Genomic DNA, 14,011 nt, shown 5'->3' on the forward strand with positions numbered 1-14,011 from the left:
TCATTTCAGTATGCTTCAAATGACTTAGCTCACACCAAGTGTGTCCTTAGCAGAGGTGAAATGTTAATAAGTACATTTTCTCGAGTACTATAGTTAAGGGTCCAGTGTGTACACTGTTGTTTTCTTTACCTTAAAATGAGCCATGCATATTTGCATAGAGGAAAGGGTCCTTTGCCAGCATCTACCATGTTATTTCTATAGTAGCCCACAATGGACAAATAAAAGATTGGTTTTAGAAAGAGCTGTTAAAGTTTGCATGTCAGCCTGCAATTCTCCTAAATTGATTTGGGGACTGTGTGAGATACTTCTGTATAGTCAGTGTATTACATACAGTGTTGGTGGGCGCGCTTTAGCCACTTTAAAAAATACCTACCTAAAAAAATACAAAATCTGTCTTAGTGGACACTGTATTGTAAGTGTTTTTAATGTGTTTTGTTCCAGTTGGATCACATAACAGCCCTTTCTGACCCAAACTGCTGAGAAATGTAGCGCCAGAGGAAAAGGCTGTGTGACGGTGAGGTAAAGCAGTGGAAATACTTTAAATGTAGCGTCCACTTAGACTAATGTTGACTTTTTTGGTAGGCCTTTTTAAAATGGCTTAAATTAATTTTGAAATGCCTAAATTACATTTTGATTTCAACCCACTGTTTTTACCATAGACTGTATATAAAAAAATATGTATGTATGTATGTATGTATATATATACATATATACATACAGTCTGTGGTTTCTCCGAACTGGGAGCATTCCAACTGTCAACTTCTATATGTAATACTGTAATACACTGACTACACATAAGTATCTATAAGTAGCCAAACTTCAGCAATCCACAACTATCCCTTTAAGACCCAGACACACCAAACCCATATCAAAGAACTAGCAACAACTACACCAACTCGTTGTCTCGCGTCGCTGTCTCAGCCAAAAAGTTGTACATGAATAACCAAAGACACATTTGATCTGTGCCTGCTCCAAAGCAGCAGACACTGGTAGTCTGTAACTGTCATTCAAAAAGGGAAACCTACAGACCGACAGACCACCATGATGCTAGTTAGCCAGTTAGCACACTTACAACACAATCCAGCACGAAAAAGAACGAAGCATATTTACCGTGCGACACTGAACCACGACACAAAGCATCATTAAACGTTTGTGTTTAAGAGCTAAGAAGCAAAAGAAAATATTCTTACCTCATTAAACAAGTTCGTTTGGGTGTCACTCCCTGGAAACTTTGGCTCGCTGTTTACTGTCGGCATCTCGGTTTGTCCTCGTGCGCTGAGCAGCCAATCACAGAGCGATATGATTCACCGACGGGCTCCGCCCTCTCCTGCGCTGATTCTGATATTCACCAATATTCACTCTAAGATTCATAATATACTTTAATCTGTTTTGCATAATGAGTAAGTTTAATTTTGTGCTTTTACTCACCATTGTAACAGTATTTCTGCACGGTGGTATTGCTACTCTTGAATAAAATATCAGAGTGCCTTCCTTACCACTGCTTCTGAGGGTCCAGAGAACAAGTGGGTTTTTTTCCAGCTCTACTACATGAAAAAATGACAGAGGATCAACAAAGTCTAGGATTCTTCCTCTGGGGACCATGAACCTCTGTACATTTCACAGCAATCCATCTGACTGTTGAGGTATTTTGGAGCAAACAACAGACATACTCTAACATCCATGGGCAGCCATGTGGGTTTAAAGCCACTGCAGAAGATTTTAAAAAATAAATAAATAAATTAAAAAGGAAGAACTTGGAGAGAAGTTCAAAAACGTTCCCACCTTCACATACCAGGAGATGTTGAGAAAATTGTTCTCTGCCAAAAATTCAGAAAGGTTTCTTTGAAGGGGGTTTCAGGTGCTATTTGGTGATCCGATAAGTATTTTATTTGAAGCATACTGACGCCCATGACCAGAAAGCTTTTAACCCAATGAACAAGAATAAGAAATCAATACCGTATGATCCACCTCGCTCCTTGAATCCTCAGATGCTTCTCCTCTTGTTGTTCTAAGATTTAGACTTGAACACAAGGGTGACAGAGCCTCTGCTGTAGATTTTGGAACAACTTGCTTGAAGAGATCAGCGAAGGAAAATGCATTACTTTAGATATTTTATCGTAAAACACCTTTTACCTGTGTCTCTTAAAGTGTAAAAAAAAATCAAGTACATTATTACAATGTGATGCCAAGGATCCAAACCTGCAGAAATCTGATGAAATGTAGTATAATCCTGGGAGTTAAGGTGCCATTTTTCTCAACTACACCCACTTTGAATTGATCAATCATTAATCTATCTAACAAAGCAGCTTTTTTAGTTGTTGGTGTTCATTTAACCCTTTAAAACTGGGACTAGTTGGCTTGATTTCCTTCAAAAATATGGACAGAATAGTATCTCATCAAGAAATTACGGACTAAAATTGCAGCCTCTTAAAGCTGGCTGTACTTTATCAAGGCAGAGCATCCTACACTCTACTTAAATGACAATGCCATATGTTGGATATTTAATGGCGCTGCAGGATGTAGCCTTTATCCACTACTCTGAGGAAATCATTTAGTCATATTCAGTAAAAATCCCTCGTTCAACCCCTTAACCCAGGAGGACAGTTAATTCTTCTACAGAGTGTTAATGCTTTTATCCACATTCGCTTCATTTTAGCATATCTCCACGGGCACATACGTCGTCACTCCGTCAGCCTCTGCTTCTTTTGACGGTGCAGCTCCCATCACTTCATTTACTAAAAGCAGCATCACGGGCGAGACCACTCATTTCCATTTATCGAAATCCCATTTCTATTCCATCTGCTAACTAGTCACCTGTGAAACTAGTTTTTAACCACGATTTGAAAGTGCACTGGCTTCAGATGTCTACCCCATCCCCTTTATTAGTGTTTATTCCCAACCATAAAAACCGCTGGAGGGGCACGCACTGCCAGCGCAGGTCGTTACATTGTAAAACACCATGGCAGGGTGGCACACAACATTGCGCATTGAGAAGCTAAGTGTGTCGGGGAGGAATTAAAGAATAAATTTCCCCCTTCCAATTAAAAGACGTATTTGTGCAGCGTGAGCGCAGGAAGGGAACATTATCAATGAGGGGAAGAAAACACAGTGTTACAACTCAGGAGGCACAATTACTGAGGCTGGTGGTATGCAATTAAATAGTGCTATTTAGACAGTGCTGCTCCCTGCTAATACATGCACAACATATAGAGGAGACAAAACAGGCTTTGGATGTACCTCCCAATCCCAACAGCTGGGGGAACAGACGACTGAAATGTAAACACAAACAGCGGAAAAACGACTACATCAAAAGGAAACTGAGGCGACAAGAGTTTGCATTTACATAAAAGGTAAATTCTGAGGATTACAACTATTCACCATCTCGAAACCTAAAAAGGTAAAATAACCACAACAAGTCTGTTGAAAAAAAGAACATCACAGGTTTTATTGAGAAAGAAGATTCCCAGGGTAGGATCCAAATGAAACGTATGTAGGGCAAGCACCACACTACTCCCACACTGTATTAAAGCATGTTTGAGTCATCGGCCCCTTCTCTGCAGCCCCTCAAATCATACTCTGTGCGGGGTGAGTGGAGCTGGCATTGTTAAAAATGTACAATATAAAGCTTTAAGCTAGCAACAAGTCAAACTGCGTCACGGAAGTAATGCAAGTGGAAATCAATTGTCGGATGAGTCCTTTTTTATTCATGTGTCAACCCCTACTGACGTTTTAGAACAACTTAGACATTAGATACTAGAACAAACTCGTTACCCTCCCTATTCTCACCCCACTTCCTGGTCCCCTCTGTGCTGTTGGTTTATGCCTGATCCCTGTACTGCTGGTGCAGCATGAGGACGTCTTCCTGGGAGACCCGGGTCCACCCGTCACTGTGGACGTGGTACAGGTTGACCTGCCCTCCACTGTAGGCGTCACGGTATGTGGCCTGGTAGATGGCGCGGCGGCCTAGCTCACAGGCCTCATCCACAGACAGGTCGTGCCGCAGGCCACTGTCCATCACACCATAGGCGTACATGGAGCCTGAGCCCACGGCGAACAGGTCGCCACACACTCGGTTCCCCTCTGAGTCCACATAGTACAGCCCTGAGGACGAAGAAACAAAAGACAGGTCAAGAGGCTGGGAGGGCAGGAGGAAACGGTGTAAAGGGAGAACTGTTGGATGCAAAAGCGTCCTCTGTTCTCCTTACTCAGGTGTTGAGCTTTGTCAGGAAAACTGAGATGGTGTACATCTAATACCGACGCTCTCACAAAAACAAACACACACGAACTTGCAAGCGCACACGCGCCCATGTCCTCCAGAGAGAGAATATGAACAGCTGCAACCTCTCCAAGTGAAGTAAGGCTGGCAGATATGAACAGCTGCATCCTCTTCAAGTAAAACGAAGCCGGCCACGGAACCTGCTGACGAGGCACGGGTCACATCGCTGTCTGCCCAGGGGCCCTGCTCCGGGCTTTATTGATCCCTGCAAACACGCCAAAAATTAACTATCGACCCGCAACCCGAGCTGCACAGGTAACTGCACCTTGCACCTCAAAAAGGAGGACAAAAAAAGCGCGTTTACATCCTGTGGACATGAGACGAGTACAGCACACTCACATCCTTCCTCAAATACACACCCTTGCTTCACCTCCACACATACGCACACTTGAATGACACGCGGAGGCCGGGCTCACCCTACACAAAACCCGACAAACATGTAATCCACCGTGCACTGCAGACCCCACAATGCTCTGATGGACCTGTGAGGGACAGTTTGCTCCACACCACGCTTCGTGGACACATGCGAGACATTTTGTTCCGCGCCATGACACACTCGCTAGGTCTGATCCCAGAGTGACGTGGAACGGGTGACTAGCACCAGCCTGTGAGCTCGCCCACAGCCTGCAGATGGTAAAAAAGACAGCCTGCGAAAAGGCATGTTTTTCAGAGCGCTTCACAAAGCGAAACCTGTGAAAAAGATAGTCGCACAGAGAAACAGAGACACATGCATATAAAATTGCCTAATATCCACTGCTATCGCTCATCTACCGCATTAAAAAAACACTTCAAAATGCCCTCAGATTGCAAAGCCCCGCTTGCACAGTTCCTCAGCTAAACTAGTGACAGTCTATTAGGGATAGAGAGCCACTTGCCTTTCTGAAAAAAAAGAGGCTTACCATTGCTTTCAACTGGCAAATTGCAGCTTCCTCAGCCTGTCGTTAGTTTGCCATGATAATCATCCAGTGCCTGTCTATACACGGGGGTAATTTGCCATTCTGAGACCTGTCTGTTCCTCTTGAAAACTGTAAGGGACTCGTTAAAAACATAATGGGCAGGGAGAGAGAGTTGTAAAGGCGGCCTCTTGTGTTGAGTAGCACAGTTGACGGAGGTGGATGAGGACTCTTTAGGAGGTCCAAGTATAGAAGCAGAGCGGCACCAAAAAACACTTCCCACATCCATTCCTTTCCAAACACACCTGGGTCTTTGTAGAGCCCAGTGCGCTTAACTCTCTCTGCGCCTCAAACAGAGACGCAGAAACGCATGCAGGCGGCGATGAGTGCTCCGAAAACAAAAAGGTAAAGGGGGGGGGGGGGTTCATGAGGCCCACTTAAAGCTGAAGCGCACTGCCTGCATGGCAGAGCATTGCAGCAGTGGCAGCCAAAAGAGACTCCTTCCACTCTGTCAACCAACTGACAGGTGCTTAAGGAGCCTTTTTTTAAACAGCAGCCTGTGCAGCTGGCTGGACTGACAGCTTTTAGAGGTAGAGGAGCACAGTGCGATGGATGGGTGGCTAGCATCAAATGGGTCAGTGTCCGTCCGTCATCTGGCCTTCCCACTACAATTCACCCCTGGATCAGGATTTTAAAAAAAAGAGAGCAGCAGTTCAGAACAGAGGGGAAAAAGCTATTACATCACACTCTGGGGAGTGGCTGTAAAACTGACTGCCACATGGGTCTCCTCTGACGCCGACTCACTGCTTTTTAGTCATGTGGGCCGCATCCCATTTACTCACATATCACCTCATTTCAAACCCTTCATGTCCTTGTAGGGGCGCGGTAGAGGGTGCAGAGGGTGTAGAGTCGCTGTTATCTGTCAACAGCAAAGCCTCGACTGTGTTATCGAGGATTTACTGTACGCTCATTACAAGTGTCATAACATTTGATGTTATTACATAGAGCCATATTTGACAAGCTCAACGTAGCTTTTATTCGATTTATTTTACATGCAGCTTAAGACACTCCATCAGGGGAATAAGTGCTCTTGACATGATTGTAGCTCGCTAATGAGCTTCCCGCCTAATCGCGATTGATTTAATTTACATGACATTTACCTCTCCATTCAATCATTGGCATTGTGGGGTCCATGGAAAGGCCCACACACCTATTGAACTTATACAGGGATCATTATTTCCCCAATTGATTGCCAGGATTTAACACGTGTCATTTGCGTTTGTTGGCATACCGGCGGGCCCGCCATTGTTCACACAGCCCTCCCTGCTTCCCAGACAAAGCCGGCATCGATCTCAGCGGGTGTATGGGCATTATGCATGCGACCCAATTGTTCGGGGCTGAGACCCAACGTCCATCATCCCGCCGCGCTCCGGCTGGCCTGCAGTCCCAGCCTCATCGATTTCCCATTACTGTGTCACTGTGGCGGCCTCTTTAAGCACACCTTCTGTGATGTACAGCCTCACACTGCGTGGCACCCAAAAGCCGCAGCTTGATGCACAAAGAGAGGTAGAGCATGCGAGAGGCTGCAGTACCATCTAGTGGGTAACTCTGGGAACTACTGATGTGTTTGGAATGAAAAATAAAAGGGCTCATACAACAGGAAAACCACATGAAATGACAGTTCTGTACACACCATTATTACATATAATGGCTGACAACAATTATTTAACAATTAAGTAAGTTGTTTCTGATCACAAATGAATATGAAACTGCTAACCCTACACCGCAACAAAAGACCAGCATTTTGGACTTTTTAATACATATTAAACTGCTATTCGAGTTAAGCCTGGGAAGCAGGCTACTAAATGTCATTAAATCTTTTCTTTGGAACTAAAGCAAATGGCCAGTCTGTCATCAAAAAAACATTGTATATAAATGAGTGGATTATTTGGCTCATTGCATGAGCGGCAAGTCAAAATTAGTTTTGAATTAATGGAAATCACATGCCAAAGTGGGCAGTTAAAGTCTGCTTCAGTGAGTTCGTTGTATTTATTAAGAAGTTTGCCATGTGTTTAGATTAGAAAAAGAACATTGCAAAGAATGCTTGGAGTAAAATAGATATCTGGCAATCTGGTATTAACCGAGGAAGATACTGAACTGACTTACGAATCTAAAAACATGATTAAAAAAAAGTTTAATATAACAACATCTAACTATGGAAAATTGCTTGGAGGTTGAGGTTGAGGTAAATCAGCAGACTATTAAGAAAGTGAAAAGAATTATGAATCCACACAGTGTTATTTTCAGAATCTAAATCGCAAATCTTAATTTAAACTAATTAGAATTAGCAGATTATCTGATTTGTAGATTAATTGATGCGTCACACAATTTATCTGCAACTATTTTGATGTGTGATTAATCATTTGAGTCATTTTTCAAACAAAAATAGCAAACACTTGATGTGAGGATCTGCTGCTTTTCTCTGTTTCATACAATTGTAAAATTAATATCTTTGGGTTTTTCAGATGCATGGGATATTGGAAAGGCCTGTTTCACTGTCTTCTGATGATTATAAATTGATCATTTAATCAAGAAAATCAGCAACAGAATAATCAATTATGAAAATAATCCTTTGTTGTAATTAATACCAGGAATCCTGAACAATTTTTCAAGTCAAATTCAATACTTTTTAGACTTCGGAGCTGAGGGAAGCCTGAATACATCACAAAAGTTATTATTAGTGGTATGTTAAGGTTTAAATCTGATATTACACTGTATTAAACTGCAAATCCCACCTATTTGTCACCCAGTTAAAACAAAAACTAAATAAATATATTAATGAAATATTGTAAGATACTGTATATTCTGATTCTGATTCATTTTGGAAAAATATTGTCATCAATATGCATCATGTATCAACCTGATTATACTCAGTCAAAAAGGTGTTTAGAAAACCTTAATTATTGAAATTGATCCTTAAATAAAAAATATATAATGATCAACTCGGTTGACACTTTCATTTTTCTTGTTTTTAGATCAAACTAGACATAAGCCATGTGTCATGTGCAGCTGTGCATTTACCTGGGCCTCTCTTGTCCCAGCCGCACACCATGGTTCCCATGCTGAGTCCCATGCCCTTGTACTGGTACACCATGTTAGCCAGCAGTTTGGAGGCTGCTGCCACGGAAATGCGCTCCTTGTTGCGAAGTTCGTAGATGCGGCACTGACGAGCCAGCAGGCGCTCCCAGAAGCTACAGTCTGCAGCTCCTCCAGCCATAGTGCCCAGCAGGTAGGGGTTGATCTCAATCACCTTCTTTACTGTCTGCGAGGCAATGTAGGAGCCCGCTGTGGCCCGGGAGTCCACCGCTACAATAACACCATGCTGAAACTGAGAGAGGCAACAGCAGGGGGGATCCCATTAGTAAAGCACAGTGCGGCAGGAGGGCAACACACACAGAGCATTCACTTATGGACCAGTGATCAGTACATACAGTTTAATTACCTATTAGCTACCTCCTATTACTGCTCAGATAAAGCAGAAATGCGCTACTGCTCTAAAACTGTCAGAGGGGTGCAATATATGGCTCAGCTCTGCCAGAAAGCTGCTGGATAAAAGTGAAGACCTTTGCTCTTCCCTCCAAAATCCTCTATCACTGAAGTGACAGTCACAACAGCCGTATAATACTAAAGTGAAGACAACAGATTTGGCCAGTCAGAGGAAGATGACTGCTGGGAGGTTTTCATCTACCACCTCCCCTCCACACTCAGGGATTAAGGGATAAAGTTGGCGTTATTCTATCTTTTCTTTTTATCAACAAATCCCCTGAAGAGACCAAAATCAACTGCGGGGATGTTGTTCAGTATTTACAGCGCTCTGCTCGTTTGACAGGCTGAGGTTAAAAAGCTTGCTGTTTCATTGTAATGAAAAGATATGTCACCCAAATACAATAGTATGGCTCTTTTATGGGGTTTTTTTAATCATTATTTAGACAACAGTGGGGTTTTGTGGCACAGAGACAGAAGTTATATCAGGCTATTATTTTGTTAGTAGCTTAAAATCATTGTCGGATTCAGCGTCTTTACAGGATTTGTTGTTGATTACAATATAACAGCATCCTCATTTCAGTTAAATGTATATGAGGACTCACTTAAATCATACGCCTTGTTTAAATCTTTGTAGCATTAATCAATGTGCCTTGAAGTTTTTGGAAACCCCATTCCCTCTTCTGTTGACATTCTTACTTTTGCTTTGGGAGCTTCTGCTTTGTTCTTTACTCTCTCTACATGCAATCAGCATTTCCACAATAGTGTTTGTTTTGTTTTATTTCTGATGTGAGATAAACTTGTGGTGTGTAACTGTTATAACATACATTTTTAAATGATAATACCAATAATTTTGTGTACTTAACCTACATCTTTAAGTTTGACTAGCCAGGAAAACAAAAATTCAGTATTTACCATCAGAATCTAAAGCCTGGTTCTGAAATAGTATTTAGATCATCTGCTATAAAAACTCACAGCTCATACATGACAGAAAGTATAACAAAGTAATTAACTGAACAAATGAGAAATACCTCCTTCCTACCACAAATGTAATAAAAACCTGTCAGGACACCTCATCACTAAATATATTAACTTACATTATGACCCCTTTGGTTTTTCGATGTACAGTGAAATAACCTTATAAAGGCATGAATAGCAAATCAGGTAGATTTTTTTCCCAAAAAGCCAAATCTGATGAGCAAAATGAAAAATATGCACAATATGTCTGACCAGCACCAAGTCCTCTTTGACAACATGGAAGGAATATGTTTAAATTGAAAATAAAATAAAAAATAAACATAATAAAATGACTTTAAGACAGCTCTTTATTATATTTACATTCTACCTCCTGCAATATAAAAAGAAGGCGCCTGTGCTATCAGGAGCATACAAGCTGATACAGTACTATGTAAAACACAAACTGAGGGTCATCTTCATATTATCATGTTGAGCAATGACTGAACAGCATCTAAATAGATTTGCGTAGTTTGTGAGGTATTTAAATAAACTAGATAAAATACATGTGTGGATGTGCACAAGTAGACATTGTCACTGTGTTTCCCATTCAGGCAGATACAAATAAAGCCGACTGGCTATTGATATTGACTCGTAACACCTAACTAAACCGTAAATACTTTCTTGGCTGTCAAAACCACGCAGGTAAGGACAGTTTACGTTAACCGCATTACTTTAAAAGTCAGAAATGTCCAACACAAACCCTAACAGTGCTAACGTTATGTGAACATCTGCAATGAGAAAGCGGTTTGTAGCCATGTTAGCATGCTAGCGTCCATCGTGTAGCCTTATGTTAACACTTAAGCGTGGTATACGGAGTCTGAATGATTATCAAACGCCTACTTAGACAACTACATCGTTTATTTGAGTTTCACCGTACCCGCTAGCAACAATAAGCCACTAATGAACTTACTTTGAAAGCTAAGGTGGTGGTTCCATGCAAGAACTCTATTTTCCTCTCGACGCCATCGTCGTCCCCGGCAAACAGCGGGTTTTTCACGGAAAAACTGAGACCGTCTCCCGGCGTAGCGTCAAATCCCAGATCGCTCTGTCTGGGTCCAGAACTAAAGGCAAAAGGTTGACAATTATCAAATGAAAAATTCGCACAATCACTGTTCAACACACTAGCAAGAGCCATCTTTGAAATTGTCCGATGAGCAAGCAACTTCCGGCGGATAAGGGTGCGAAAATATATTGAGTTTGGTGGAAAAATCTCACAGCGCCCCCTGTAGTTATGACGAACTGAAGATTTACAGGTGAATATAGGAGTAGCATGGGAATCATAGACTGTATATAAAGAAAATGTTTTTATAAAAAATAAAATAAAAAATGGAATAAAATGAAATTATATACAGTGATTGGAATATAGACCCATGTAAACGCAAAAAACCCATTTCAACAGCGATTTAAATATATGAACTCTGAAGGAGGTGACTTACTTTACACCAGGCTATTTTTAAACTGTAGCCACCCTGAATTACCCCAATGGTGGATGAAGTACCTGAAGGCCATATTTGAGTAAATGTACAGATATGTTAACAGAAAATTACTCTGGCAGAAGTTAAACTCACCCATTAGGAAATTACTTGAATAAAGTCTTAAAATATGTAATTTGTACTGTATTTAAGTATCAAATGTAATTTTATGATATTAAATGTACTAAAAGCACTACTGAAGTATTAAAAGTAAAAGTGCAAGTAAATGTTGGTGAGAAGGGAGCCTATATTACACTTGAAGAATAAAGAGTTCATTTTTGGAACTTCAAGGATTTAAATAACAAAATCCCCTACATTCGTCTGTCCGCCCCCTCCTCCCTTCCTCAGTTCCTTCCGTATTTTGTAGCAAGTCACAAAAATACGTAGGAGAAATGTAGTGGAGTAAAAAGTATACATTTTATTTAGGAAATTTAGTGGAGTAAAAGTGAGAGTTGTTACAGATACTACCAAAAAAATACTTTAGTACTGTAATGAAGTATTATTATTTTGTTACGTTGTATAACTGCTGAACCTGAACATTTTTGCTTCACCCCTCAGCATCTAACGCAGTCACTCTTTTTCTTTCCTTCACTATTTTTGCCCTCCTCTCTATGTCTCTATAATATTCATCTTTCAGGTCTTCTCTCTTTCTTTGGCTCCATCCCTGCGCCGTGATGTGGAAGAGGTCCACATTGTTTCCTGAGTAGGCGTCCCTGTGAGTGGCTCTGAACACGGCTTCTCTTGCCAAGGCGATGGCCTCCTCTTTACTTAAGCTCCTACTCAGCCCTCCATCCAGGACTCCATAAGCATAAGGAGAGCCAGAGCCCACAGAAAATATGTCCCCCTGCAGTCGGGCTCCATCGCTGCACACATATATCACCTTGGGGCCACTGTTTGGGGATGCAGAATGTGCCGTCACAGTAACATCTTGACTACTAACAACAGCTGAAGAGCTGTCATCAGTAATTAAGGATGAGTCTTTTGACCTCTTTGTGCAGTCAGTGGTATTTGCTTCTTTATCCCAACCACACAGCGTAAGAGCCACGCACAGCTCAGTGCCTTTAAAGGGGTGCAGCATGAATGAAAGGAGCTTTGCAGTGCCTTGTATTGAAAGGCAACGTCTGTGACGCAGTTGGTAGAGTCTGATCTCTCTGGCAAGAATTCGCTCCCACAGCATGCAGTCTGCACCGCTACCAGAGGAGGTGACGACTAAATGGGAGTGAATTGGAGTAATCTTGTGAACAGCTGGACAGGCAACAAGCCCCCCAGCACTTGCACGCGTGTCTGCTGCTGCAATAACCCCACCTTGGAAGATGAAACCTAAGGTCGTTGTTCCATGAGACAGAGGGAAAGGCCTCCGGACTGTCGCTGAATGTTTGGATGGGGAAAAAGGGGTTGATGGTCCCTGGCTGTAAGGTGCAAAAAATTGTAACGTTGGTATGGAGAATTGCAGAGGGATCCCACTGTTTCTCTCAGACCTCTTTAGACTCCCCAATCCAAAGTTGTGATAGTCTGTCATATGAAAAGATGTGGCTGCATCTTCAAATTGAGAGGCAGGAAACCACTTGCGATGCACAGGAGTGTCCATGAAGCCACAAATATCTTCCAAAGCCATAATAAAGCAGATACAGAGAGACTCCTTGATCAAAAAATAAGTGTCTTTCCCAGAGATTGGTAGGAAAAAAAGTTCTCCTTAAACACAGATTAAAGCAGAGTCCATCTTTAAGAAAACTGGTCCAAAAAAAGTCATAAACCTTGTAAATCCCACTATGTTTTGTAATGATGACCGCTGCCAACTTCTCACTCTCTCATCTGACTGAAAGACCAAGGTTTTACCCTTTTATAGCCCTCCCAAATATGACACAGTGCACACAGACACACACATAGGCCTATGTTCAAAACCATTTGAGTTGACATAAGTGATATTTTATCCTACCTGCCTTGGAAATAATAGCCGGAGAAGCCCTGTTCTGCAAACCTTACATGTTTTGCTGACTGACAGAGTCATCTTGCTAAGAGTGGCTACATTCACACATTATCGTTTTCAGTTTGGAAGGAGGGAACCAACCAAGGATCTGATGACACACCTGCTTTCCATTACGTAGCTGTATCTAAAATATGGCCCTGAAACCCAACATAACAACATGTGTTATGCTTTACCCAAAAGTTTTCTATTTGAAAACTTACTAAATATTTACGGCATCATCCTGGATAGCAGCAAGGATGACTGTCTGATTAATAACATTCTGGGAAGTTTTATTTACACAAATCCAAGTACATGAAAGTGAATCCTAGGTTTACTGTCTTGAATAACACACTTAACACTAGTATATTTATTATTTATATTATTTAGATAGTATAACTATAGCGTGTTTCTTTCTGATTTGAAATCGATTTTTTAACATTAGGCTATGGATGAATATGATTAAAAAGAAAATATATATTATTGTTATTTCTTTATATACATTATTTTATACAGGTGAACAGTCAATGTCTTTTCTATTTTGATTGATCTTTTTTTCTGTCTGTTTTGTAGGATGAATGAAAAAATCTTAAAGCCATGTTGTTTGTGCATGAGAATTGTTAAATGGAGAAAAAAACAGTCATAGAGGTACTGAATAATTATATAATAATAATAGTTATAACTGTTACTTTAATTTCCTTTGCAGTATTGAATACCCTTGTCTTTCAAAGACATTTTGTAGAAAGACATAAAAATGATGTGAAAGCTCTGACAGGAAAACATCAACTATAGAGATCAACATTCATAAACCGAAGACCTACTAATCACAGTTGTCGCGGTAATTTTC

At 41.2% G+C, this 14,011-nt stretch overlaps 2 protein-coding genes across 2 annotated transcripts; both read right to left on the reverse strand.

Moving 5' to 3' along the window:
* Positions 1-3,418: 3,418 nt before the first annotated feature.
* psmb5 (proteasome 20S subunit beta 5) lies at positions 3,419-10,894 on the reverse strand. Its single transcript, XM_042497595.2, has 3 exons — positions 10,640-10,894; positions 8,251-8,557; positions 3,419-4,101 (listed from the first exon to the last, which is right to left on the reverse strand). The coding sequence occupies exons 1-3, from the start codon at positions 10,862-10,864 to the stop codon at positions 3,818-3,820; spliced, it is 816 nt and encodes a 271-aa protein (XP_042353529.2). The 5' UTR covers positions 10,865-10,894; the 3' UTR covers positions 3,419-3,817.
* Positions 10,895-11,658: 764 nt separating this feature from the next.
* Positions 11,659-13,132, reverse strand: psmb11a (proteasome 20S subunit beta 11a). The gene has a single exon (XM_088085323.1). It carries the CDS (start codon positions 12,814-12,816, stop codon positions 11,749-11,751), a length of 1,068 nt encoding a protein of 355 aa, XP_087941449.1. The 5' UTR covers positions 12,817-13,132; the 3' UTR covers positions 11,659-11,748.
* Positions 13,133-14,011: the final 879 nt, after the last annotated feature.

Source organism: Plectropomus leopardus, chromosome 12 (genome assembly GCF_026936395.1).
Source record: "Plectropomus leopardus strain MGB_pleo_1.0 chromosome 12, ASM2693639v1, whole genome shotgun sequence".
Lineage (NCBI taxonomy): Eukaryota > Metazoa > Chordata > Actinopteri > Perciformes > Serranidae > Plectropomus > Plectropomus leopardus.